Genomic DNA, 26,147 nt, shown 5'->3' with positions numbered 1-26,147 from the left:
CCTGCGCCCTTTTCATTGAATTTCTGTTCCCCCATGACATATTTTTCCAAGGAAAGATCCTCCCACATAGCCCCCTCCCCTTAACCCCATCCCTAAAACCAAAAAAGAATCCCCTGAAAACGATTGTACACTTCCCAATAACCATTATTGTCGAAGTTTGTAACTTGCAGCCCCTCCCCCAGGGACTGTGGGGGAGTAAGTCATTCCCAAAGACATAGTTATTATGGTTTTTGACTATGTGGAAAAAAATGGCTATCTCAAAATTTAGATCTGTTGGCTTTGGCGAAAAAATGAGCGTGGGAGGGGGCCTAGGTGCCCTCCAATTTTTTTTGTCACTAGAACTTTTCATTTCCGTTAGAATGAGCCCTCTTGCGACATTCTAGGACCACTTGGTCGATACGATGATCCCTGGAAAAAAAAACAAAAAACAAATAAACACGCACCCGTGATTTGTCTTCTGGCAAAAAATACGAAATTCCATATTTTTGTAGATAGGAGCTTAAAAATTTTGCTATACGGTTCTCGGATACGCCGAATGCGATGGTGTGATTTTCGTTAAGATTCTGGGACTTTTAGGGGGTGTTTTTCCTTATTTTCTAAAATAATGCAAATTTTTTCAGGCTCGTAACTTTTGATGACAAAGACTAAATTTGATGAAACTTATATATTTATAATCAACATGAAAATCTGATTCTTTTTATGTATATTTTAGCATCAAATATTTTAGCACCGTTTTTTAGAGTTTCGTTTACTATTGAGCCGGGTCGCTCCTTACTACAGTTCGTTACCACGAACTGTTTGATGAGAAGAAAATAAGTGAAAAGATAAACTTCAGATGTGTGAATTACAGGGTCAAGGAAGTTTTTTTTTAGTGGTTTTTCTTTTTCTCTTGAATGGATAAAATATTACCAATATACAATATTATAACTAAAAACTGAAAATTTGCCACTTCATAGAAATTGATTAAAGAGAAGAACAACTTTGCTTATTTTTTAATAGTACCCTAAAGTTTAATTATTATTTTAGACTGGAGTTAAGAATAAATAAAAGATAATTGGAAGGGGTAAAAAAAGAAGAGCGTACATGTATGTACTGAAGTATCCACTATTTTGAATTTCTATAAATGCTCAAAATAGAGATGAATAGAAGCTATAAATTTCATTATATTTTAGTAACGATTTCTTTTTTAGGGGGAGGGGGGTAAGGCATGCTAGCCTTATTGCAAAAGCAGAATATCATTAATATCAAAACTAGACTTATAAAAAAAGATTAATGTTATACAAGGTGATAGATAGTTCGAGAAGGGATGTCATTGGATATATTAACCTCCCTAAAAGGATAGTGCGTTATTAGCATTTAGAATGTACAATTTTTAAAGTGTAAATCCTAAGAAATGATTAAGGTGTAGCATGAGTAGTGACTTGTGTTTATATCAGGGTTTTTGGTATAATGAGGCAACCTTAATATATAAAACAAAAACTAAAGAAGAAGAGTTGATAAAGGAGTTGAGAGATCTGATTAGTTGTATTAAATTCGTTAGAGGATAAGTTGTCATATGAACTAATTAAAGAAATTGGGGGTGGTTAGATATATTAAGGATCTTGGGAGGAATAGATAAAACTAATTTTGAAATAAGGAAAAATTAGAATCTGAAAATAAAATTTTCTTATTTCTGTTTAGGTTCTTTTCTAGGATTTGCTGTTGTTACTATTTTAAATCAAAATTGAAAATAAAATAGAAATCTTAGGAGAAAATAAAGAGTAATAGGGATAAATATCTTTTTACTGAATATTTAGGGATAAATAGCTTTTTACTATATTTAGTACTGTTTTTCTCATACATATTACGAGCAGCAATGAGCATAACTAAATTGATGAAATATACCAAAAATATTCCGTTTTTAAACAGAGTACATCTTTGACTAGCTTTAATATTTTGTCAATTAATATTTTCAAACATTTTAAAAAATTCTCTATTTCTCCTGAAATGACGAATTCTTGCACGGGAAATCTTAACCTGTTCCAGAACATTTAAATACGTGTGAATTTTTATCAAATACTATTTATTACATATTTTTCTAAAATGATTTAAGGTATTCAACAGTATATAATTTACTTCTGAATCGTTTAAAATGAACAAAGAGGTGGTGAATAAATGATAAGAACCATAGTATATTCTTAAATAATTGGGTGTAATGGAGGGGGTATAACTACCATGAAACATAAAAGCTGAAAGCTATATCAAGAATATGCTTAGAAGTAGTGAGTGCCATGACTAGTTAGTAGCCAAAATCTAGAAAAATCAATTTTGATATCAATAAATATGATTAAAAAATTCTCTCATTATGCTGTTTCAAAATAGATAAGATTGACTAAGTTTAGTGTCACCCATAAAAACCTGCAAGCCTTAGGGAAATCGCCTGATTTTCTAAAAATGGGCGAAACACCCCTTAAAAGACAGGAAACATTATAGAAAATTACTCCATCAGATTTAGGGTATACAGAGTTTTTTTTCTTTTTTTTTTCAGAAGAAAGATCACAGGTGCGTGTTTGTCTTTTTTTTCTTAAAGTCGTCCAATCAAAATTAAGATAGTCTGTATGTTTAAAATTGGTGAAAAGTCCATTAAATATATATTTAGGGATAACAAGACCCCCACAGCCCTTGGTAAAGGTTCATGAGTCCTAAAATTTTCCAAAAAGAAAAGAAAAATAAAGTCTTATTGCAGCTGAGTTTGCTTGTTTGCTGTTAATGGGATAAGGCTATTGCATTACTTTGAGGTTATTTTCACATTGATTTATACCCTCTAAAGATAGTTTTATAGTTAAGTTTATTTGATAGATTTTCTCCAGTCCCTAGAATAGGTCTTTTTCTCTGGGTATTTTTATTAGCACTATTTTTTTTCTCAAGTAGATTGGCCCGTCATCTACATTACCAATGTCATATAGCGCCATCTTTGTTCCCATATCATTAAGGTGCTGATATTTTCTCAAAACAAGCAAAACAGAGGAAGAAACCTCCAAGAAGCACCATACTGTACTCGCCATTATTCGGCTACCCGTAAATTGTGGAGAATAGGTGAGGGGATCCTTGTGCTTCCCTTTTTCCAGGGTGATTTCAGTAGCTTGTCTCAAGCGTGGGGGAGACTGTGATACTAAATCCTGTGTTGAACTACGTATCGCGTTCAATTGCTAGCGGGATAAAGAAGGAAATATTTTTGAAACGTGCTGTGGATTTTTTTTTTATAAAGACTCAATCTTAAAGGCAAAGGAATTGTTGACTAAGGAGGCAAAAACTGGTGATCGATTTATGAAATACGTTGAAGATGAGGACAATTTAATGGATATTGGTAAGCTATTTGCAAGATGCTCTAAAGAAAGAATAGAACTTACCATGTTCATTATATTTGATCCATAAGAAGTATTGGCCAGTAGAGCAGAATTAGGTGCAAGATTTATATCGAAGGGGAATGAAATGCGACGGCAGTTCTCGGGTTTCCTCGAGCGCAATAACCAAGTCTCAACCCCAAGGCCTCTCAAAAATCTGTAAGTTATGGAAACCAATCCAATCCTGGACAAGATAGACTTTCTCCACTACCCTATTCTGTAGTTCTGAAGCCCCTCCCCCCACTACCACGCCAGAGGTATGAAAACAATTTTTGACGAGTATGTGTAGAAAAAACCTGTCAGTCGATGATGTTGAATTGAAAAGAGACCGATCTAAATGGCGGCTTGTATTTAAAACTAAGGACAAGGCAAACAGCATTGCATCTTCTATCAACTAGAAAACGCAAAGTGCAGGAGCTAGGGTAAAATCCACAGTTTTTATAAGCGTGATCAAAAACATCGCGACAACATATGATGACGATAAGGTGAAAAACTCCATTTCAGGTTTCCAAAGCACAGAGCAGTGTGGTGGACGTCGAACCTATTAGTTGTAATTTTCTTCCCCTTATCAGCTAGGTCTGGATATGAACGTTTTGCAATTGAAGAATTTGTGTGCCTTCTAAAACGATGCTTATAACTGCCAGAAATTCTGTCACGTTTCAGCTGTGTTTACCGCTCCTTAGGTTTGTCCCCGTTGTGGTTTCCCTGAGATGAAAAAGCAAATTGGAAAGCAAACACGCTCCGATGAATGAACAGAATGCAAAGACTAAGATCTTGTCGTGGAACATGAACGGAGGTGTGTCTCACAGAATCTCCTTAATTGAAGAATTATGTCAGTGCATCCAAGAGCATTCGCTGACAAATGATAGTTTCAGCCTCCTCAAGTTTTCAGACAATCATACATTTTTTTTAAAGCAAAGTTTCGTCAACGTGGAAGGCCTATGGTGGACTAGCGATCGGATGTAGCTCTGTAGTTGATTCCGAGTGTCTTCATACAATTAAAAACTTTGTGGTTATAAGAGCTGGGAATCTTGTGATCGTCAATGTCTACCTCCCCACAAACTACAGCGACAAAGAATCAGATAACCGATTTTCAAAGGCAGTGCATGCTCTTGCAAAGTTCCTCAAAAATGTATTATAATAGGAGACTATAATTGTGATTTAGCTGACGACTCGTCCTTTCGGTCCCAATTGATCATAATCACACTGAAAAATCAGTATGGTGTGCTTCCAAAAGACAATGATTTCACTTTCGTAAACACTAGTGGTTCACTCTCAAATATAGACCATGTAGCATGCACATTAACCGTTAGTGGCACTGTTAGTGTGCTAATGTGAAGTCACTCCACCGACCATATCCCCCTTGAAGCATATGTTAATGTGTGTATTCCTAGGGAAAAAAGTACCTCACAGTGGTACGAAATAAAGGACTGGTTAAAGGCCGACTTCCCTCTTTATCAGAAAGTGCTCGAAAAGACACTTCAGAAGATCAATGCACCATATAATCTCCTCCAAGCTAACGTGCAAAGGAATATCCAAGAAACAAAAATACAGGCCAATGACTTTTGTACTGAAATCACCCATGCACTACTAACTGCAGAAAAGGCTGCTATTCCCGTTATGAAAATTCGTAAACATACTGAAATCCTAGGGTTCTCAAAGAATCGAGAGCTGGTGGAAGCGCGTCAAGATGCTAAGTTTTAGTTATCGGTATGGAGGGAAGGCGATCACCCTAAATCCAGTGTGTTGAACGGTCTCCGTGTACACACAAAACGTAAATTTGAGAAAGCCCTCAAGCAGCATCGTACAAATATGAAACTTGAATATACAGAGAGAATAATCAACGATCCAAGTCGTCTATGGAAATATCACGTTAAACACCGCTAATAAACGCCTAAGTCCATGCCTTGTGACCCAAACGACTAGCGAGCCTACTTAATGAGCGAATTTAGTGCCCCGGATCCCAGTGTAGCAAGGCCATATATTGAGCACATTGAAACCGTGCTATCGAATTCGAATCTTCAGGACTTTACCGTAACTATTTCGGATGTAACTGAAAATTATCTTTAAGTTGAAAAAGAAAAAACTGCGCAGAGTTGATGGTTTGTGTGCACTTTACCTTGTGAATGGTACTTGTCTTTTGTATGAAATGTTAACATTATTGTACCAGATCATTTTCGTAGTCAGTATTGTGCCCGATGTTTTCTGTGGAGGACAACTTACACCCAACCTGAAAAAAAGAAAGCCAGCTAATATATGCTCCTCCTATTGCCCAATTACTGTGTCGCCAGTTTTATGTAAGCCTTTTGAAATGCTGATATTGCCAAATATTAGAAATTTTGCCAAATACCAAACCACCAGTCTAGCTTTACAATAGGTCTTGGTTGTGCTGATGCTCTGTTCACCTTTGCTGCTATTTTGTCTGATTCTGAGGCAGCAAGTGACCAATTATCTATTGTTTCTTTTGATGTAAGCTGGGCGTTTGACTCGTCAGTGCATGGGCAGATCTTATTAGAACCGTATAAACAAGGGCTAAATCTGTGTATTGTCAGGGCTGTGTTTTATATGTACAATAGCCTTAGAGCTTAAATTGAAATACTTTCAAGCCCGGCTAAATCCGTTGTTGAACCGGTTCGCAAGGGGGTCAAGCAATGCTCAGTTGTGTCTCCGAGTTTGTATAACAATGGCATTCGGCTGGCACAAGTCCAGGTAGCTATGTCTTGTGTTTCGAAGGGGAGTGACGTTTCGTTGATAACGTATAAAAATGACCTACTTAAATTGAACAGATCTGCCTATCGACTATCGAAGAATTTTGATTTTTAGAGTAGTGAATATAATAAAATAGGTTTATCTTTTAATGTGTCTAAATCGGCCGTACTCTTCTTCAGCGCGGGGTATTATGAGGAAGAAATTCTTTTAGGTGATTCAGCTGTTAATCCACGTGAGAGTATTACCTACGTGGGTTTACCAAACAGTCAAAGCCTCTACTTCACAGGAACGTTACTTGTACGACACGTATAGGCAGAAATACGGATTGCTTACGGATCAATCATTGGTAACAGACATCCATTCTCCTGTAGATATCTTACGTCGCTGTATAATGCCATTGCCCCCCTTCGACATGTGCTGTTTATAGCACCTTTTTGGAATTATTTGTCGTCCACTCAGTGTACAAAAGTGTACAAAGAGTTCTTTTATTTCGATTCGCGATGTTCCTTCTGAGACTTCCACCGTGGAGGAGGAACTCATATATCATGCGTAATTATGGAGTGTCTGATTCAACAGTTTGTATTAACCGGGTTGTAGAGAATTTCCTGGAAAAGGCTAAGGGAAAGATGAACCCGTGGCTAGCTATCATGTGTCAGTAGTTTTGTTGGTGTACATAGTGTGTGTATACTTATGGTTATGTTCATAGTGTAATTTTCTTTTTTTTTCCATTCATACTCCGATATAATTTCAATGAATTTTCGGGTAATAAAAGTACTTACTTACTTACATAACATTTCTCATTGGGAAGTATATAGGATTCTCTTTTTTCCAGGGGGGGTGTATTTTCCACTAGGGAGAATTCCCATAGAGATAATTTTCCATGGAGAATGTAATTTCTGGAGGATGAACTTTCAAAAGCAAATTTTTATACTGGGGGATTTGGCTAGAATTCTCATACAAAATTCTTTTCTTTGCATTACTTTCTCTTTGCCAACTCAATTTTACATGTGGAGATATTAACGAGAATTGTTCAGGGGGACCGGGGTACACAGAGGAGAGAATTCCGGCATTATTTCAAAAACCAACAAAATTTAAATCTTTTCATACAAAAGAGCGCTAAGAAAAAATTTTCACTCGGAATCGTCCGCAAAAATTTTTCTAGGGGAATTTTCCGCTAAAATGGAGCTACCTGGGGATAAATTCACTTTTTTGGGGGGAGGATTTGGTATTTAACATGGGAAGAGCTTTCCATTAAGGGGGTTTCCGTGGAGGGAAGGAATTTTCCATGGAATACAAGCAGGATTTCCTGGCATTATTTAAAAACGAGCTTAAATTACATACAAAAGGTTTTTCCAACTGAAAATAAGAAGCAACATTAAAACTTAAAACAAACAGAATTTATTATGATTATGAGAGGGTTATTCCCTCCTAAATACCTCACTTTTGACACTACATTTTGACTGCATGTCCATTTCATAGAATGAGTCCTGAAACTCGGGGACCGCTTAATTAAATTGATAAACCTTTTAAAAGTTCCAAAAAAGCAAGGTAATGAGGAAAGAACGGGCATATATGTAATACTTTCTCTTTGTTTTTAGTTTTGGTGTTACTCCTTACTTTTAGTTGTAAAACTTGTTTTTATCTTATCGTACGTAGTTCAGAATAGGGTTAATCTAAATAAGTAAAAACCAGTTGCTAAACTGCAAAAAATGTATATTATAGAAAATGTGTGTCTCGACAATATAGAGATTATTTCCATATTAGACAAATTAGTGTTAATCCAAACTTACTGTGAACATTTTTAGTTAAAAGTGCGTGACTTCTCTTTAAACTTATGACTTAGGATTTGTGCAGAATATAAAAAGATCCAGCAGCATTGCAATATTTACATATTGTATGATAAAAGCAAAACCAAATATATATAATAATATAATAATAAGCTATATAATAATATATATACATAATATAATGCATATAATATAATATATAATATTATAATAAGCAAAACCAGAATTATATAAACAATTTTCAAAAGTGTTTGGGTTTCAAATCTCCATTCATTATGATTTCTTAATTTATGTCGGAAGACCTTTCGAAGACAACATCCAGAAAATAAATATTTCAAAAACCGAAAAGGTAGATAAATTAATGGAACTCAAAATGCGTATATTTATTGGAATCAAAAAGTCATTTTGATGATCCTTAATAGGACATAAACGAAAAAAAATAGGGACATTAAACAAGATAGCCAAGCGTCATGTTACGGAAGGTTTTCTTCGTAAGATCTTCATTTACAAGCTTATTTTTTACTTGTAACAGAAAATGATTGTAGTTTGATCAGTGGCGGATCCAGAGGGGCACCCCCTTGATGTATTGGTGGATACGTGGTTGGAACCACTTGCTCTGATTCTGGTTAAGACGAACGTTTTTCGTTTTAATTGTTTTTAATAGTTGAGTTTTTAATAAGTTTTTCATTATTAAGAATATTTTGTTTTGCAAACAAGTTTGAAACAAGACATCCGTTCATTTGTGCAGTCTCGGTTAGATTTTACTAAGGATGTATACCGCCAAAAATTATTTAATTATATTTAGTTTAATCCAAGTAATCTGTCTGTATTACCACAAAAGCCAACTGGGAGGCGAAAGTCATCATTTCATAATAACACGGAGAGGAAATTTAAAATCCTAGCTTATTTAGGCTGTCGAAATGATATTTCAGGATTGTGCTGTCACAACGGGGTTAAAAAGCGAAATATTCACTTCTTTTAACTGTCAAAAATTTGTTTTTGAGTCTTGCTATGACATTAAGGCGAATAAATTAGTATCATTACTTTTTCGGCTGTCTGTTTTTTGTTTTTTTGGGGTGTGCTTTTGTTTGCAAAACAGGGTGGTTCTTACAACATTGCTGTTTTCTAGGGGATATGTATAATAGAAAGTAAATGTATGTGAAGTAGAAAAATTATTAATTTAAGTTTTAGATTTTGGTGAGCAAATGGTGGCGAATATTGTTCATATTAGCTCCTCTCTTCATCCTAAAACATTAAAATAAAGGCAAAAATCCTTAGAACTTTAACAAAGGGTCATATAAGTATATGCTTAAAACTAAGTGTGGGAGTCGAAATAATCTTTCCAAGCTTGGAGTAATCATTTACGAAGAACAGATTTTCGGAAAATTGTTTATAAAAGAAGGCAAACAATTATGTGTTTATTTTTTATTTAGCAGGGATAGATGGGTCTCTGAATTCTCAGTTTGAATCAGTGGAATGGCACCGGTTTTTTTTTTCAAACATTTCCTAATAATATGTTGATAAAAAGTGGAAATTCACACAACTTGAGTTAACCACGGAAACAGAATACAACTACAGTATAACTTCAGAAATTTTCACCTTGTCAATACCAACCAGTCACAAAATATGGCTATGTTTTTGTACAGGGGTTGCATATATTTGTCCATAAAATTGTCTAAACTGCTAAGTATGCCGTTGATAATTTTATACTTATTTTGATACATACCGTCAAATCATATTTCCACGATTAGTTATTTATAAATCAAAATTTTTAGATGATAATTTTCTTACTTAATGCTAAATCTGAGTCAAATTTCAAATTTTTATTTTCTTGCTCAACAGACATACCGAGATTTAAAATTTGAGTTGAATTTATGGAAACCTCAAGATTAAGAAAATTAATTAGAAATCTACCACAGCTTGAAACCCTGAGAATTTAAATCACTAATCTATGCTTATCAAATACAAAAATAACAAACACATAATTATTTATTTTTTAAGGAGAATTTCGAATCACATTCATAGTTTGAAATACATACCTACACGCATCTTTATTAGAGTTAATATTTTTCTGACGATTTTGGTCTTTATTCAAATATTTTAGGGTGAATAGAGGAGAAAATACTAACGAAGAGCTCTAAACTGACAGGACTAGCCATTGTTGAAGTAGACATCGACATGTAAAAAATAGATATGGCAGTTGTGGAATTTCAGAAATAGACTTTTCTTATAAAATTATGAATTCTGTAACTTAAGCAAATATAAAGAGCTTTAAAAAGTAGAAAGATACGCTATGTTGTTATGAAAAGAAACATTTTGATTAGTAAATTTTTGTGATTTCGTCAAAGTTGACACTGTTTATTAAAACACTATTAAAAAGAAACAGTGACTAGCTAATGCTATATTGCCTCTACTTAAAACCTTGGTTTTAAGTTTCTTCTATGAATTTCTATCTCTTTGTTCTGAATTTCTTGTTAAACCGCAGAAAGAGCTAGTATTTAATGTTTAATATATATTTTAAGAATATACAAGTTATATCTTTATCCTTAATTCCTACTCTTCATTACTATCATAGTTACTTAGTGATGCCATAAAGTTAAGCAACATGCTAAATGGTTTGACCTATAAAATTTGTCGCAAAGAGTGCATGACCCCAAAAGCTGGTTCAAGATCAACCTTTTCTGACTATAAAAACTTAACTCACTCGCTATAGCGGTCAGAAGTACAAAAGCAACAAATTATGTAGAAAACATTAAATATTATATTTTTTATAAATAGTGAACAGCTTTTTTATGGTGGGGTAGTTTTTATAACTTACTGTTTTTCTGTCAATATTTTTATACCATTTTAATTTCAACGAATTTATTAGAACTTCAACCCTCACCAGATTTTAGATTAAATTTACGACCATTTACCCTACCTACCTACGACAAATAATTGTCAAGGTTCCCCTTAAATTGCAGGTATATTATGTTTCGTAAGTTTACGAAAGTAACCTATTATGTACCCCCCCCTCTAAAGAAAGTCCTGGTTCCCCCCTGAGTTTGATTTTATAACTCAAATATGGGTACTTATTACTTTGCCTATCCAAGTTTTGAAAACACTCACCTTTGTAAATTTTATGTCTAACACTTTGGACATTTTATTGACAATAGTTTCACAAATTTAGTGAATCCATCTTCTTTTATAGGTTAAAGTAGGTGTATACTACCCACAAGCTTTTCTAAGACACTTATCCTAGCTTATGAATCAGTCTGGTTGGAACCAGGCTGATCATTGTGGGAAATATCCTGAATTTATCTTTAAACAGCCCAACCACCAGTCAAGGATATCTTTGTTTGGACTCCAAGGGTATGACATTACAGTTATTTCTTTTATTAACCAACATGACAATACATTTGACACTATTATGATAAAATAGGTTTTCTACGAAAGAATAGACCCACCCTACTTCAATAACTAAAATGTTACACAAGACTGAAAATTAGATTTTGTTTCAAATTTATCACTCAAGATTTCGGGCTGGAGGCCCAAAATTTTATTTAAGATTGGCGAAGGATTAATTTGAGATTTTTTCTAATGATTTAACAGTATTTTCTGAAAATTACTAATGTTGAATTTCGGATTTTATTAATCCCAACTTAGTAAGAATGTTTTTCATAAATAGCATGTGACTTTTGCTTAAGCTTATGAATTAAGGAACTTCGTGGGATACAGAAAAGATGTAGCTATATTAAGATTTTTAAGCCTAAAATCAAAATTTAATGAACAATTTTCATTTGTCTTTGGGTTTCAATTCTCCATTCAATATGATTTGTTGCACAACGTTCAATATTTGATATGAACTTTAATTTTTTTTTTGTTCTAAATTAATTACCAGCAATTATTACCTGTCCTGGGCTCATATACGTAATAGTTCCTACTGGATACGGTTCATCACCTTTGATTATCTCTTTTGCAAGACCAAAGTCACCAAGTTTGACACATCCTGTTCCAGAAAAGAATATGTTCTTTGGCTAAATGAAACAAATATAAAATAACAATCTTAAAAAGATAAGAAATTAGTATTGTCTATTAGACTAGTTGTTCAACCAGAAAAGATCTTATAAATCAATTAAATAAAAAAGAAAGTTTTTTTAAATAAAAGTAAGAAGCGAAATTAAAACTTAAAACGAACAGAAATTAATCCATATATGAAAGGGGCTTTTCCCCCTCAACCGCCCGCTCTTTACGCTAAAGTTTGACTCTTTCTCTTAACTAAACTTCCTAAAACGGTAAAAAACTATTAGGGGTAAGTCTAAACTTAATAAAACATATATATTTAAAATCAGCATGAAAATGCAATTCTTTTGATGTAACTATTGTTATAAAAATTCCGTTTTTTAGAGTTTTGGTTACTATTGAGCCAGGTCGCTCCTTACTACAGTTCGTTACCACGAACTGTTTGATTCCATTAGCCATACCACCCACTTTACGGGTCTGTTGGCAATCAATTTATTTTGCCTTTCAGTTGGCACTAGTAAATCCTTCCCCTCAGATAAGTCTGGCTTAGCGTCAGTTAAGGAGCTACGATAGGGATTTTGGCAATTTGGCTCTTGAACTCGTGGAATAATTATGTCATGTTTTCATATCATTACATTAAATTTTAAGCCTTGTTTTGGGGGTTCCAAAGCTAGTCCTTTCCCCTTCCACTTCAATGCTTCTTATCAAACTCTAAGTAAGGAGCGACCCGGGTCAATGGTACCCAAAACTCTTAACACGTAATTTTGATACCAATAGATACATGAAAAGAAATGGATTTTTCTGTTGAGTTCATATATATAAGCTTTATCAAGTTTAGTGTTACCCATTCAAAGTTAGGAGCCTGACAAAATTTGTCTTGTTTTTGAAAAGAGGTGAAACAACCCCTAAAAGTCACAAAATGAAAATTAAGCCATCAAATTCAGGGTATAAAAGAGCCAAACTGTAGCGGTTTCAAGTTCCTGTCTTCAAAAATGTTGAATTTTTTATTTTCTACCACAAAAAATATCACAGATGCGTGTTTTTTTTTTGTTTTTTTTTTAGGGGTGATCGTACCGACACAGTGGTCCTGGAATATCGCGGGGGCTCATTTAAGAGGAAATTAAAAGTTTTAGTGCTATTTTGAGTGAACAGAAAATTGAAGGGCCACTAGACTTCCTCCACCCAAGCTCATTTTTTCCCAAAGTCACCCAATCAAAATTTTGAAATAGCCATTTTGTTCATCACAGTCGAAAAATCTAATAACTATATCTTTGAAGATGACATAATCCCCCACGCTCCCAAGGAGAAGAGCCTCGAGCTATGAACTTAGCCCATTGTTTAGTATTGCCCATTGTTTGTTTTAGTAATAGACTAGTGTTGGTTATTGGGAAGTATACAGACGTTTCAGGGGGAATTTTTCTGGTAGGGGTTGGGGAAGGGAGTCTTGTGCGAGGATTTATTACGCGAGTACTAATAAACCATAACATACGCAAAGTCGCAAAAAATGGAATAGGTCTACGTATAAGAAAATGTTTTATTGAATTGACCGAATTGCTCATAAGGTATTATTTATATATCAACAGGTCATTTTTTTCAAAATATTTGCTAGTTATTACATAATAGGGTGCACGGTAGGGTCATCCTTTTCTGGAAAGTTTGACCGACACAACAAAATCAACCACAAAAAAGAGAAGCATAAAGTTGGATTCTACATTTCATTAAATAAAAAAAACAAGTTTTTTTTTACTGAAAGTAAAGAGCAACATTAAAACTTAAAACGAACAGAAATTATTCTGCATAGAAAAGGAGCTGTCTCCTCCTAAACGCCTCGCTCTTTATGCTAAAGTTTTTTATTGTCTTAATAAGTAGAGTTGTGATTAAGAGTAAAACTTTAGCCTAAAGAGCAGGGTGCTGAGGAGGGGACAGCCCCTTCCATAAAAGGAGCAATTTCTGTTCGTTTCAAGTTTTAATGTCACTCCTTACTTTAAGTTAGAAAAAAACTTGTTCTTTTTTTTATTTAACTTTTGAACGTTTTTGAATTAATGCAGGTTTTGATTTTGGCTCACCGTGCATGAATAATTAAGAGGCATTTTGCATATTATTTAACGTTTTTGGAAAAATGGCTTTTAAAAATTTCAATCGGACATTTGATAGAAAAAAGGGGTAGGGAAGGGGCATAGTTGTCCTCCAATTGTTATGGGTTCTTAAAAAGGCCACTACAGCTTTAATTTTATCTAAGAACGTTTTTATTGGTAATAAATATACGTAACTTACGAATTAAATTAGGTAACGAACTTCTATGTTTTATATATTTTTATTACGTGTATGTGTGTACGTTTTTGAATTAATGCAGGTTTTGATTTTGGCTCACCGTGCATGAATAATTAAAAGGCATTTTGCATATTATTTAACGTTTTTGGAAAAATGGCTTTTAAAAATTTCAATCGGACATTTGATAGAAAAAAGGGGTAGGGAAGGGGCATAGTTGTCCTCCAATTGTTATGGTTGCTTAAAAAGGCCACTACAGCTTTAATTTTATCTAAGAACGTTTTTATTGGTAATAAATATACGTAACTTACAAATTAAATTAGGTAACGAACTTCTATGTTTTATATTTTTTTTTTACGTGTATGAAGGGCCTCGTCATTACCTCAATCTTAACGCTTAAGTTTGAATTTCGTTCCAAATCCTTAAGAATGACCTCTGAATCACAAAGGCTGTTTCATTAGAATAAATAGCTCTTTTGAAATTACTAAAAATACTTTAGCGTAAAGAGCAAGGTATTGAGGAAGAAACTAACCCTTTCATATACATTATAATTTCTGATTATTTTAAGTTTCATTGTTGCTCCTTGCTATCAGTTGAAAAAACTTGTTTTCTATTTAATTTCTCATTGTTTTCTTAAATAATGCTGGGAAATCAAGCACCCCCTTCATTAAAATTCACTTCCCCAACCTACTTAGTATATTTTATTGTATTTCACTATGCACTAGACATTACCAGAACATTTCCAATTGACATCCATCTCCCAAATCTGTTATAGATCACATTAAGTTTCAACATTTCTGTTTTTGGCAACTCTTACATTGACCATATAAACTAATTACACTACTTTACAGACAAATATTGTGCCTATTCTAGTAATCAATTGAGATTTCACTTACATTAATTAACTAGGAAAACGCCTATTAAGCAAGAAAACGTCTGATTTATATACCCCAAGAGACTGACTAACTTATGAAATATTGTCTTGGCTATAGGCTTTCACTCTGAAATAAATTGAAACAAAAATTTTAAGTGAATGGCCTAGTGTTAAAATTATGGCAATAAGGTAGTATTGAGGAGATTAGTTAGAGATATTACTCAGGTATATATGTTAAAAAAATGATATTCTCCAAAAATACTATGGATGCCATTTAAAAACACTTACAAGTTTTCATGGAAGTGGTCATAGCGGTTAAGCCACATCGGTCAAAGTATTCAAGGGTTCAAATACTAGGGGAAAATAAAGTTTTCAGAACCATTTCCTTTAATCTTCAAAAGCTAATCTGGGATGTATCTATTGAATTATATCAAATTTACTCGTTTACTGAAGCATAAGACATTGCTTGAAAAAGTTTATATATATGAATACACATATCATCCTACAAAGAGGTCATCAGTATAAATCCCACAAAGAGGTGCAAAACAGGGATGATAAATTTCAGTTGGAAGTTATTGGCAGGGATGTTTCACTGACAGAAAAATAAACCCTGCACAACAAAAAATATACACCTCTATATTACTCATAATAGCTGGAGAAAAAGTAGAGGAGATAAGAGAGACTCGTAGGGAAGCCGATTAAAGTATTATAATTGTCTTTTGGATACCAATAAAGGATAAATAAGAACTTGTGGAGGAGATTTGGTGTAATTGACAGACATCAAAAGTTTGAAATGTGTCCTATCAATTTGTAAGACAGTTAGTCCCGCTTGGTGTTGGTGAAGAGTTGCTTCACGAGGTCGGAGATAATAGTTAGCTCCCTCAACTGTTAGGCTAGTTGTCATTACCCTTCTGAGGGACAGCTTTTTAAAACTATAGTCTTTGAAGATCTGTTTCTCATCCCCAGTTACTATTTATGCCCCCAAACCCTTACCTTTTAGCCCCACGCCGCATTCTCACCACATATTAATATCGACATTTACTCCTTTTATGACTATCTCATAGGTTGGGATCCAGAATAAGTCACTTGATAATTTATTGTAATTTTACCCCACATCTGCCACCAAATCATCCCAACCACGCTTGGAATCTTTTTCTAAGAGTAATTCTATACGGTATATTTGTCAAATTTTGTTTTACTTCTGAGCTGGATCTTTTTTACACTGTTGGAGGCTAAGAGACTAGTTGGACCGAATTCTTGTGACACCTCGCATATACCATGCCTCCAGTTTTTATTTCGCTAAAATATAAACTTGAGACTGTGAGATAAAACTTTGTGTGATCATACAACATATTCCTTATAAATGATCATCCAAAGCCCAAAAAATCTTGGCCCCTTTTTTGTCTCACATTTTACGGATTGGTATATGAATCCCTTCCTCAAGTAAATCCTGAAAGTTACATAATACTATGGTTAAGATTATTTTGAACATATTTCAATTATTGCCTTCTTAAATCCCTAATCTAGTTGTGATGACTATGCAGCTCATTGTTTCTGTTATTTAAATTAGGAGACATGTTGGATTGCAGCAGAACCCGTTACCAAGATGTTCTTTGATGCAATGGACTCTGGCCAGCAATAGAAAACTAGGAACCTATTGGAGATCTTGAAGTTTGTAATTTTTGCTACCTGTTCGTCTGACCAGTGGTCTGTTGTAGTGGCCATTTGTCTTTTGTGAGAAATGTTGAGGCTGCGAGCTTAATTATTGGATACATCCAATGTTTATATGCATATAAATTGTGCTCATTCCCAATCCATGAAGTCATAAATTTTTTTCTCCAAGTCTAATAATAATAATAACTCAACATGCACATTAACTCAAACCATTATGCCTAAATGTAATGTCAAAAGCTAGGGAATTGATACTGAGGGGTATTTTGAGCGATTGATTTTATCTTTCATATTATCAGTTGGTATCCCCACTTGCCAGCGAGAGGGGTACGTTTGATTTTTTGTGTTATTTGTTTATAGTTGGCTTCAGTACAATAATTAAGAACCCAAGATCTAGATAGATTAAGTCCAGAGGTTAATTTTTGGTACATATAAGTACATAACAAGTTTTGATCAGAGTTGCTGGTCAATAATAGTAAATTACATCGTCTAAGTCGGCTTTTAGTTATCCTATGACCCGATTAAGTTGGTGAAGGGAGTCTTAGGCAAATTCTTAATAAATATCGATGGGTGGTAAATTTATCAACCGTATTAAATATACCCTCCTCCCTTCAATATTATAGATGTTTCCTTTTTGACTGCTTGTATGCATATAATGTTTTATAGCTTATTTCATCATTTGCTGACTAGTCGCTGAAAATTTTAACCTAGCATATATTTATTAAATGTTAAATGTATCTTTTTAACAAATAGGACACATATAGTTTGTTTTTTTATAGTTGATTACTCTTCCTCATTATTTTGTGAATTTTCGCTGTTCTTGAGATTTTGCTCATACGTTAACAAATTACACGGTGACATAAAGCTATTCTTTACTGAGGCAGTCCTTTGTTCTGACAATGATAAATAGTTTTGGATCAGAAACAGAAAATCTAAATTGAAAAAAACGTGGAAGGAAACAGAAAAGAGTTTACCTTTATATCTCTATGAATAATGGCTTGATTGTGAATATAATCAATTGCATGAACCACCTGCTGAAATATATCTAATCCTTTCAACGTAGACCCTTCACTTTGTCTAGTATTTTCGTCATTTAGCCAGTCATAAAGTGTTTGCTTCTCACACAACTCCATTTGAATAAACAAATAGGTCTGTTCTTTTTTCACCACTGGAAAAATACAGTTTATTTTGCTACGAGTAACATTACTTTGTAATATTATCATACATAAATACTAATTTTCCAAAGAATATATAAATATCCCTTTAATAAAAATAATTTACCTGAAGTTTTTCGACAAATAAGTTTAAGAAAATAACATCAAGACTACTTTCTAGAAGAAACAGTCATTGTTCCAATAGGAAAAGTTCGCTCACCAAGCTGAAACTCTTAATAATATTTTCAGGATTTAGCAATTTGAATTTGTATTAAAAATAAAATTCTATTCGAACTGTCAATGTGCAACACAGGGACCTAAGGACTGTACTAATGCCATTTTTAAAGTCAAAATAATCTTAGTTTATTTTTTCAACAGTCAATACTGATCAGCATTTTCTTAATAAGTCTCTTACTTTTGCTCCCAATTTAGATTAATTCAGAATCCGAAAAAAAATCCAAGATATATCTAATGAGTCATTTTAATAGTTATATTTAAAACTAAGTTGTGAACTTATTTTTTTAAAGTTCATCTCGCCAAACTAAAACCTACAGCTTGCTTCTTTTCTTCTATTTCTAATAAGTATTTTTCTTTACTGGACTTTATGGGACTTAAAGAAAATTTATAATAGTCCTGATAGTAAACTTTGATCGTAAGACTTATTCTCAAATGATGAACAAGTTCATGAAAAGATACCTTTCTGTCAGAACCAAAACCATGTTATCTCCTAAACATGAAAACTCACATTGTAAAAATTGAAAAAAAAAAGGCTTTTCAGTTTTGTGAAAAGAAAAATAATAATTGACAAAATACAACTTCAAAGAGAAATAAGAATTATCCTCAAGAGATTATAATCTCAAAGATTATTCATGATTTTCTAAAAATGTTTTAAAAAAGACGCAAACATTTTCAAGGAAAAAGCCTTAAATATATTTGGAAATTTGACCGTTTATTCGGCACAAATTTTCAAAATGGAGCCAACTTACACATATGAAGATGTGGAAGTAAAGCAACTCTAGTTTTTCACGGTTTTAACAAACAGCCGGGTGGCGATCGAAATATCACCCCTCTGAATATAGCATTACGAAAATGGGGCTTTCAAGTGCCTCTGAATGTGAATTCCAAAAGTGAATTGAATCTGAAAGTGAGTTCCTTTGTTTGCAGGTTGAAATTGAATATTTTGGGGTTGGAAATGATAAAATTACCCAAATTTTTCTTCTTTTTTCTACTCTTGAGACAGAGTGCCACATTATTCATCAAAAAATGTTTGATCAGCGTTGTGTTGAAAAAGGTATAGGCTATTAAAGTGGAACTTCAGGGAATATTGTGGCGGAAGGTAACCTAAATAAAAAGGCACTATCTGCACCTAGTTTATCAAAAGGACGTTTGATAAGTCATGAAAAGGCCCTGTACCTAGTTTATGCAATAGCTAAAAGTGGGTAAAGATATTAACTTGGAACTTACAGGAACACTGTTACACTAGAGCATTGTGACTGGTGACTGTTGGAAACTGTGACTATGACTACTTGTAACTACTGTCAAGTGTGACTAATTGCAACTTCCGCTACAGCTATATGTAAAATGACTCTTACTTATTGTGGCTGCGACTCTTTGGGGCTGCTATTACTACAACTTGTGACTGCGTAAACTTATGGTGACGACTTGGAATACTTGCATCTATTATTGAGACTGTTTTTGACAGAAGATAATTTTGACTAAGAATACTAGAGAATATGATCATGGTATAGCTACTTGTGACTGTGACTATATGTGACCTCGACCACTTACTGTCACAGCTTTATGTGACTGTCACTATTTATGACTGTGACTACTTAATATGGTGAATACCTTTGACTCAAAAATTTCTTGTAACTGCAACCAATTTTAACTATAAATTCGATTACAATTTTGATGCTGTTACTGCTTCTTTTGACTGTAACTACTTGCATTAGGACAGTGAAAATGACTATATGCGCGTATGAGAGTGAAAGCCAATCAATGAGTGAGCCAGCGAGAGTGCTTTGATCTGTTATGACATTCATTAATTCAGTGCTTTGAACTTAGTTGAATTCAGGAAGGTCATTTCGCAATATTTTGTTTTAGATTAAATTCTGTGAAGCTAGCTAGAATTCAGTGACTGTTATCTCGCAATGTTTTGTTTTGGATTAAATTGACCTGACCTAGATTCAAGCTATCAACTTGCTATTTGGACAATATATGAGTTTTTTTAGTGGACTGAACATCTCTGGGCTCTGATTTCATTCAATTTCAGATTGGTTTCAAATAAGTGTTAATGTTAAGCTTAATCGATGTGTTGAGGTTGACAACCCAACTTCCAACTGTAAATATACCATTTACACCTATATAAGCCTATTGGATAATTTATACTTTACTGACATCAAGCTATGGAAAATTGCGAATAGGTGCACTACCCTGTAATGAACTACTCGCGAAATAGCCAGGAAGAGGAAATTAAAGACGATATTATTATCCGACACGCCATAGACTTTTTTGAATGCGATTTTACTGCTAATGCAAAAAATGAATTTGGGGCGAAGGCTGTGCCGAATAATAATTGCCCACGGCACATCGGCACGAAAGCTTTTACAAAATATGTAAAAGATATTCTAGACCTTATAAAAAGATTAGACGCTGAAGAGGAATCGACTCCGATTTATGTTATCAAGTCTCTTGCTGCGGTTCGCATTCTGCCAGCTGTGGCTTACTCAAGACTTTCTACAAAGGTTAATCGTGTGAAAAAACTACTCAAGGTCGTTGTGTAAAAGATGGAGGCTTATGAATTAAATCACCCACAACAGCCAGAGCCTGCAATTCCCGACTCGCAAGCTACAATTGTTGTGTCGAACCTTCCCCCTACTCTCTCAGACACAATAAAACGAAAAGTTGTGATAGATCAGATAAATGGATATAAATCAATCCCAAGTATAAGTCCTGTACGTGACAAACTGATTATCAATATAGAAAATCATAATAGCTATAGATATAGCTTCACATGTATTAAACTGAAAGCAATTGCAAGTCGTAATTTGCCAGAAACTAATTAATGTCTGCATCGCTATCAGCCGTGTCCTTTAATATTTATGGGACAAAGAACAAGGATTTTACGACTGATGGACAGCATAGTAAGTTTTTACATTTTATGCTTTCAGGAATATCTTTTGACAGGAATGAGGGTTAATTTCTGCGCCGAAGTGCTAATCACTTTGCTTTCATAACATATGCTATTTTTACATCTGAAAGGCCTCCCGGGGTCTTAACATGTATTATAAGAAAAAAGCTCATCTTTTTGTCTCCATCGTGTTCTTGCTCTGACGAACATTTTCTAGATATAAAGCTTGGAAAGACTGCTGTAATTAGTTGCCTACATACATGCCTCATAATGAGAATATTATGACTTTTCTAAATAAATGCTCTAAATCATGTGCAAGTTTAGGAACTCTACTCCGTAGAATAAGCAAGGATAGTTACGAATTTAATATTATTTCTGATATGAACACTGACATAAAGCTTAAGGAATCACACTCATCACAAAGATGAGCAGGAAATTGATCATCTTCCACTATCACTCTTTTTTTTCAATTAGAACAAATAGTACAGCCCAGGCAGATTCCCCTGCCTCAAAATAGTTTGTTTGGAGTAACATGGAAAAATGCTAATATGTCACTATATATTTCAACACTAGCCATACTCCTTGGTTCTTTACATGTACCATTTCATTAACTCCAGCTAAGTGTTTGCTCGACAAGAAGTAATTATGAACTGAAACAGTACTACAACCGAATTGTGTGGTGTTTAAAACATTCTGAGGAGGTTGCATTCCCTCAGGAGTGAGTTAGAAGAAGCACAACAAAACCAATATGGTTGTGTGACCCTGAACTGAAAATCGTGAAAAATAAAGCCAAATTATGGCTGCGGTTATGGATTGATAATGGTCAACCACTTTCCGAAAATGTATTTGAAATTAAAGAAAACTAAGCGTGTGTTTATAAAACGTCTACTATCAAGCCGATATAAAGGGTTAGATTTTCCTACCAACAAAAATGAATGGGAAAAAGTGACTAGCTAATCTAAATTAGATAACTGAGCAAATCTTAATTTCCCCATCTCACCAGCTGTGTAGTCTGACCACTATTCAGTTATGTTTTCCAAACTGAATTATGCAGTACACACATTTTACTCAAAATTGCCTGATTGGGTTCTCCCGTCTTCCTTGACTCACAAGTTTCTGTTGATGCTGTAATTGTATCTATTAAGATATTGAAATCAAGCTCTGATGATGTTGACGAAAATAGTGTTTATCATCTTGAAGTAAATTGCCCGTCTTTGTTTTTCCATTTACAGTTGCTTTTCCAAATGTGTGTTTGTTCTTCTATTGTTCCCGATAGCTTTTTGTAATAACCGTCACTTCCATCCTTAAGCGAGGTAAGAGTCCATTAGACTGTTTTATATACAGGCCTATCATGGTTACTTGCAATCTTAGTAAAGTCCTTGAATATAATCTTCTTCCTTTCATTAATTTGAATGCTAATTTTGAGGAGAACAAGCTCAGTTTTTGGTCTGGCAAAAAGCTATAGGAAACAGCGTATCGGCGTTTGTCACCTCACCATGGTTTAATCCGTTTATCTTATTAACTTTATTTATTTAATGTTATTGCTGTTTAATTGTTTTTGGTGATTTACTGTTTTTTTTGTAATGTTATTGTTGATTTTCGTTTGTGTTTACACCACTATTTATCTTTTGATATAAGTGGGTTATAAATGAACAGTGTTAGGTATCCACCCTTTCACCACTCTCAATCTTAAAAACGACACTAGAACTTTTGATTGCCACTCCAATGACCCCTCTCTGAAATTCATACTATCACCCTTTCTATATAGACCTTATACGCCACCAGGGCATAACTTAAAACCCTTGCCCTGAGGGCTTTGGAGGGGTTGTCTTCGTCAAAGCCATAATTTCTGGGCCTTTCAGTTACGTTGAAAAAAAATGGCTATCTTAAAATTCTTATTGGATGAATTTGGGGAAATAGTGGACATGGTAGGGTGATTAGTTGCCCTCCAATCACTTTCGGCAATTGAAAAGGGCACTAGCCTTTTCAATTTCCTGTCGAATGAGATCTTTTCAAAGTTTTTCTACAACACCAAATGGCCATTTCAAAATTCCCATCAGATGCATTTCGGGAACGAGGTGTGTGGAGAGGGGTATCCAACCTCTGATCACTATGAATCTTAAAAAGGGCACTAAAACTTCTAATTCCCAATCCATTGAGCCCCCTACAAAATTTACACAATCACCCTTTTTATATATACCTTATATGCCCCCAGGGCAAAACTTGAAACCCTTGTCCTTAGGGCTGTTGGGGAGGGGGGTTGTCATCCTCAAATAAATAATCCGACACTTTCAATTACGTTGAACCAAATGGCTATCTTAAAATTTTGATTGAATATACTTAGGGAAAATGGTGGGTATGAGAGGAGGGTTTAGTTGGCCTCCAATCACTTTCAACTATTAAAAAGGGTCCTAGCCCTTTCAATTCCCAATCGCATGAGCTCTTTTCGAAGTTTCTATGACAACAAGTGGCCATCTCAAAAATTTCTATTAGGCGTATTTTTGGAAACTATGAGGTAAGGGGGGAAGGACATCTGCACTCCGATCACTATGAATCTCAAAAAGGGCAATAGCACTTCTGATTACCAATACAATGAGCCCCCTCCAAACTTTATATGATTACCCTTTCTATATATACGTTATATTCCCTAGGGCATAACTTCAATCACGTGCCTTAAGGTCTCTGGGGGAAGGAGGTTATCATTCTCAAATACGAAGTGTCATGCCCTAAAACCCCCAAAAATGTATCCATATCGCTCTTTACTTAGGCAGCCCCATTACTTTGCCTATGATTAAGGGGCATGGGTTCCAATTATAATATTAACAGCATTAACTCCAGAATATTAACTATTAAAACCATTATGTATCTCGGCCGAAACAAGTAACTGTTTTCTCTATACTTCCGATGTCGTAACTACTTTCTCACGCAAACTGCGGTTCCTACTATCGATCCTATCCCTTACTTGTTTTAGTATTTTTTTTAAACGGAAATTTATTGAAACTTTCATATTGAAACCTTTCATTTTTCATAGTGAAACCTTCGCTGTTTATCGTTTTTGTTGATTTATAATACTACGTACTTTGTGTTTTTTGTACTCTTATGGGTAATAAAGTTCATTCATTCATTCATTTTGAAGCACCATTTCTAAGTCGGATTTTAGATGGCATTGTTTTATGCGGATTTGTGAAAAGACCTAACCTAATACCTTCTTATGACACTTCAAAAACGACACATTATAATCTTTATTTCACCTTAAGTCTGCAAGATAAGATTAATAACCAATTACAGACGTTTCAGGTTTCGAAAAGCCTAAAAACTTTTGGTTTCTGGTATTTAAAGAGCCAATACCTTACCATAGGAATCTGCAGTTTTCTTTTAACCAAACTCCATGCTTAAAAAGAAAAAAAAATATTTTATTCTATATTCATAAGATACTACAGATTTTGTCTGAAGCTCACAAAGTTCAAAAACTAAACTCTCAGAAGCCCATTTTATTTTGCAACGTATATCCCATTAATTTGTTAGAATCCATAATTAAAAAGGTATAGAATAGTTAAATTATATCAACCAAAACATCTAGACTTAAAGTATGTCATTTCTTAATGTAAACATTAAGAAATTTTATTATTTGAACTGTTTAATAGAATTGAGTTATAAACGAGCACAAACTTTAAAGAAAACATAATCACCATGTCTCCCATATGAGTTTAAACAAAGTACACAGCTGTTTGAACTCCAGGAGGATTGAAACTAGACTCATACAAAGTACTGGTGGGTAGTGATTATTTTAAGGTATAATTTGTTTTTATTTTGTCCGTGGGTCTTTCTTATATAAGTCATTTATTATCCGGTTGATTTATTCACGTCTTTTTCGTCGGCACAAGACGTTTCGTTTTCATTTTACCAAGCTTGGCCAGTCTTCTTCTAGGAATTATTTGATTTTGTGAAACCAACTTATGTCTAACCAGGAGTAAAGGGCAACCTATCTTTGGAGGAATATTGAGGGGTATGTTGAGCTTAATTAAATGACAATATGTTACATCCAACTTATCAAAGAGGTGTATCTATAATATCTGAGAATTAAGGCTGTTAAATTCTTGAAACTTTTAAGGCCACTATTTTTACAATTACTACAGTCCAAAGTACGAAATTTTCACTACATCTGACTGATACAATTAGCCACTAGAAAAGTGACACATTGCAGTTGCAAATTCATTTACTTGTTATCGCTTTCAAAGAATGTTGAAGGCAATCAAAAACAGTATTTGTAATCTGATTTTCAAAACGGTGCATCAGCAACAACTCGAGAAAAGATGATCCTACCTTTCCATTTATCCTTCTCTGCCCCCTTGTGAACCCAGCAAATGGAAACTCTTCGTACCACATCCTCGTAAAAATTACCTTATTTCTCTTCATTTCTACAGTTCACCTCAAACTCAACTGCCACTTGGATACTGTTGTTTAAATTTTCCCCTATTGCCTGTTCAATTAAATGCCTTTGCATATGAAAAAGATGGATAGTAAAAAGGCAACACTAAGAGTCTCAAATTTGAATCCCTGACCCACTAGAGTCCCTGACCTCATTCGTGACATAAGAAAAAGTAAAAGTGAAAAAATGGCACCTTCACAGGTCGTGTTCAATTCCCCGTGCTTTTGTTAGGCAACACTAAGAGTCTCAAATTTGAATTACTTAATGAATTAGATTCCCTTCCTAAAATGATCTATATGTATAGATTATTTGTAATCGTTATTACTAAAGCACAGGCTCCAAATTTGTACATGTTAAATATATATAAAAACATCACAGTTTATTAGACTTTGACGAAAAGAACCACCCTTTGGTCCCAATTTCCAAAGGCAACACTACTAGTGATTAAATTTGCACTAATTTATTAAACATTTACTAGCCCGTCTCCACTCTGCACCCTCTAAGGGCTAGTTACTACTTTAGCCTTCTCCTATCTCCTCTAGCAGCCGTCTAGCAACTGAAACCGTCTATATACCTCCTATTGACTCAGGATTCTGCAATTTTGACACCTATATTACTACTAAAATCTTCTATTGTGTATTAAGCAAATGACGTTAACTACACGGTTATGTCCCTTTAAAATTCATTGAACAGTAATAAAAATCCCATTTTCACAAAAAAAATAAAATAAAACGTGTTCT

At 34.1% G+C, this 26,147-nt stretch overlaps 1 protein-coding gene and 1 long non-coding RNA gene across 4 annotated transcripts in view; one reads left to right on the top strand and one right to left on the bottom strand.

Moving 5' to 3' along the window:
- The window catches only part of LOC136035710 (uncharacterized), a 34,573-nt gene extending 17,781 nt beyond the window's left edge, over nucleotides 1-16,792 (top strand). The window contains exons 2-3 of the long non-coding RNA XR_010619501.1: nucleotides 11,070-11,230; nucleotides 16,594-16,792. This is a non-coding gene — a long non-coding RNA (uncharacterized LOC136035710). The remainder of the gene's footprint in view (nucleotides 1-11,069; nucleotides 11,231-16,593) is intronic.
- LOC136035709 (uncharacterized) overlaps nucleotides 1-26,147 on the bottom strand; it is a 74,332-nt gene that overhangs the window by 42,247 nt on the left and 5,938 nt on the right. For all 3 annotated transcript variants that reach the window (XM_065717656.1, XM_065717657.1, XM_065717658.1), the window contains exons 2-3: nucleotides 17,669-17,862; nucleotides 11,770-11,895 (exon numbers count right to left, since the gene is read on the bottom strand). In XM_065717656.1, the coding sequence (XP_065573728.1) occupies nucleotides 11,770-11,895; nucleotides 17,669-17,862 (320 nt within the window). The remainder of the gene's footprint in view (nucleotides 1-11,769; nucleotides 11,896-17,668; nucleotides 17,863-26,147) is intronic.

The sequence above is a fragment of the Artemia franciscana genome, chromosome 14 (assembly GCF_032884065.1).
Source record: "Artemia franciscana chromosome 14, ASM3288406v1, whole genome shotgun sequence".
NCBI lineage: Eukaryota > Metazoa > Arthropoda > Branchiopoda > Anostraca > Artemiidae > Artemia > Artemia franciscana.
The sequence above is the reverse complement of the archived record's forward strand: the minus strand, read 5'-3'. Positions and strand labels throughout refer to the sequence as shown.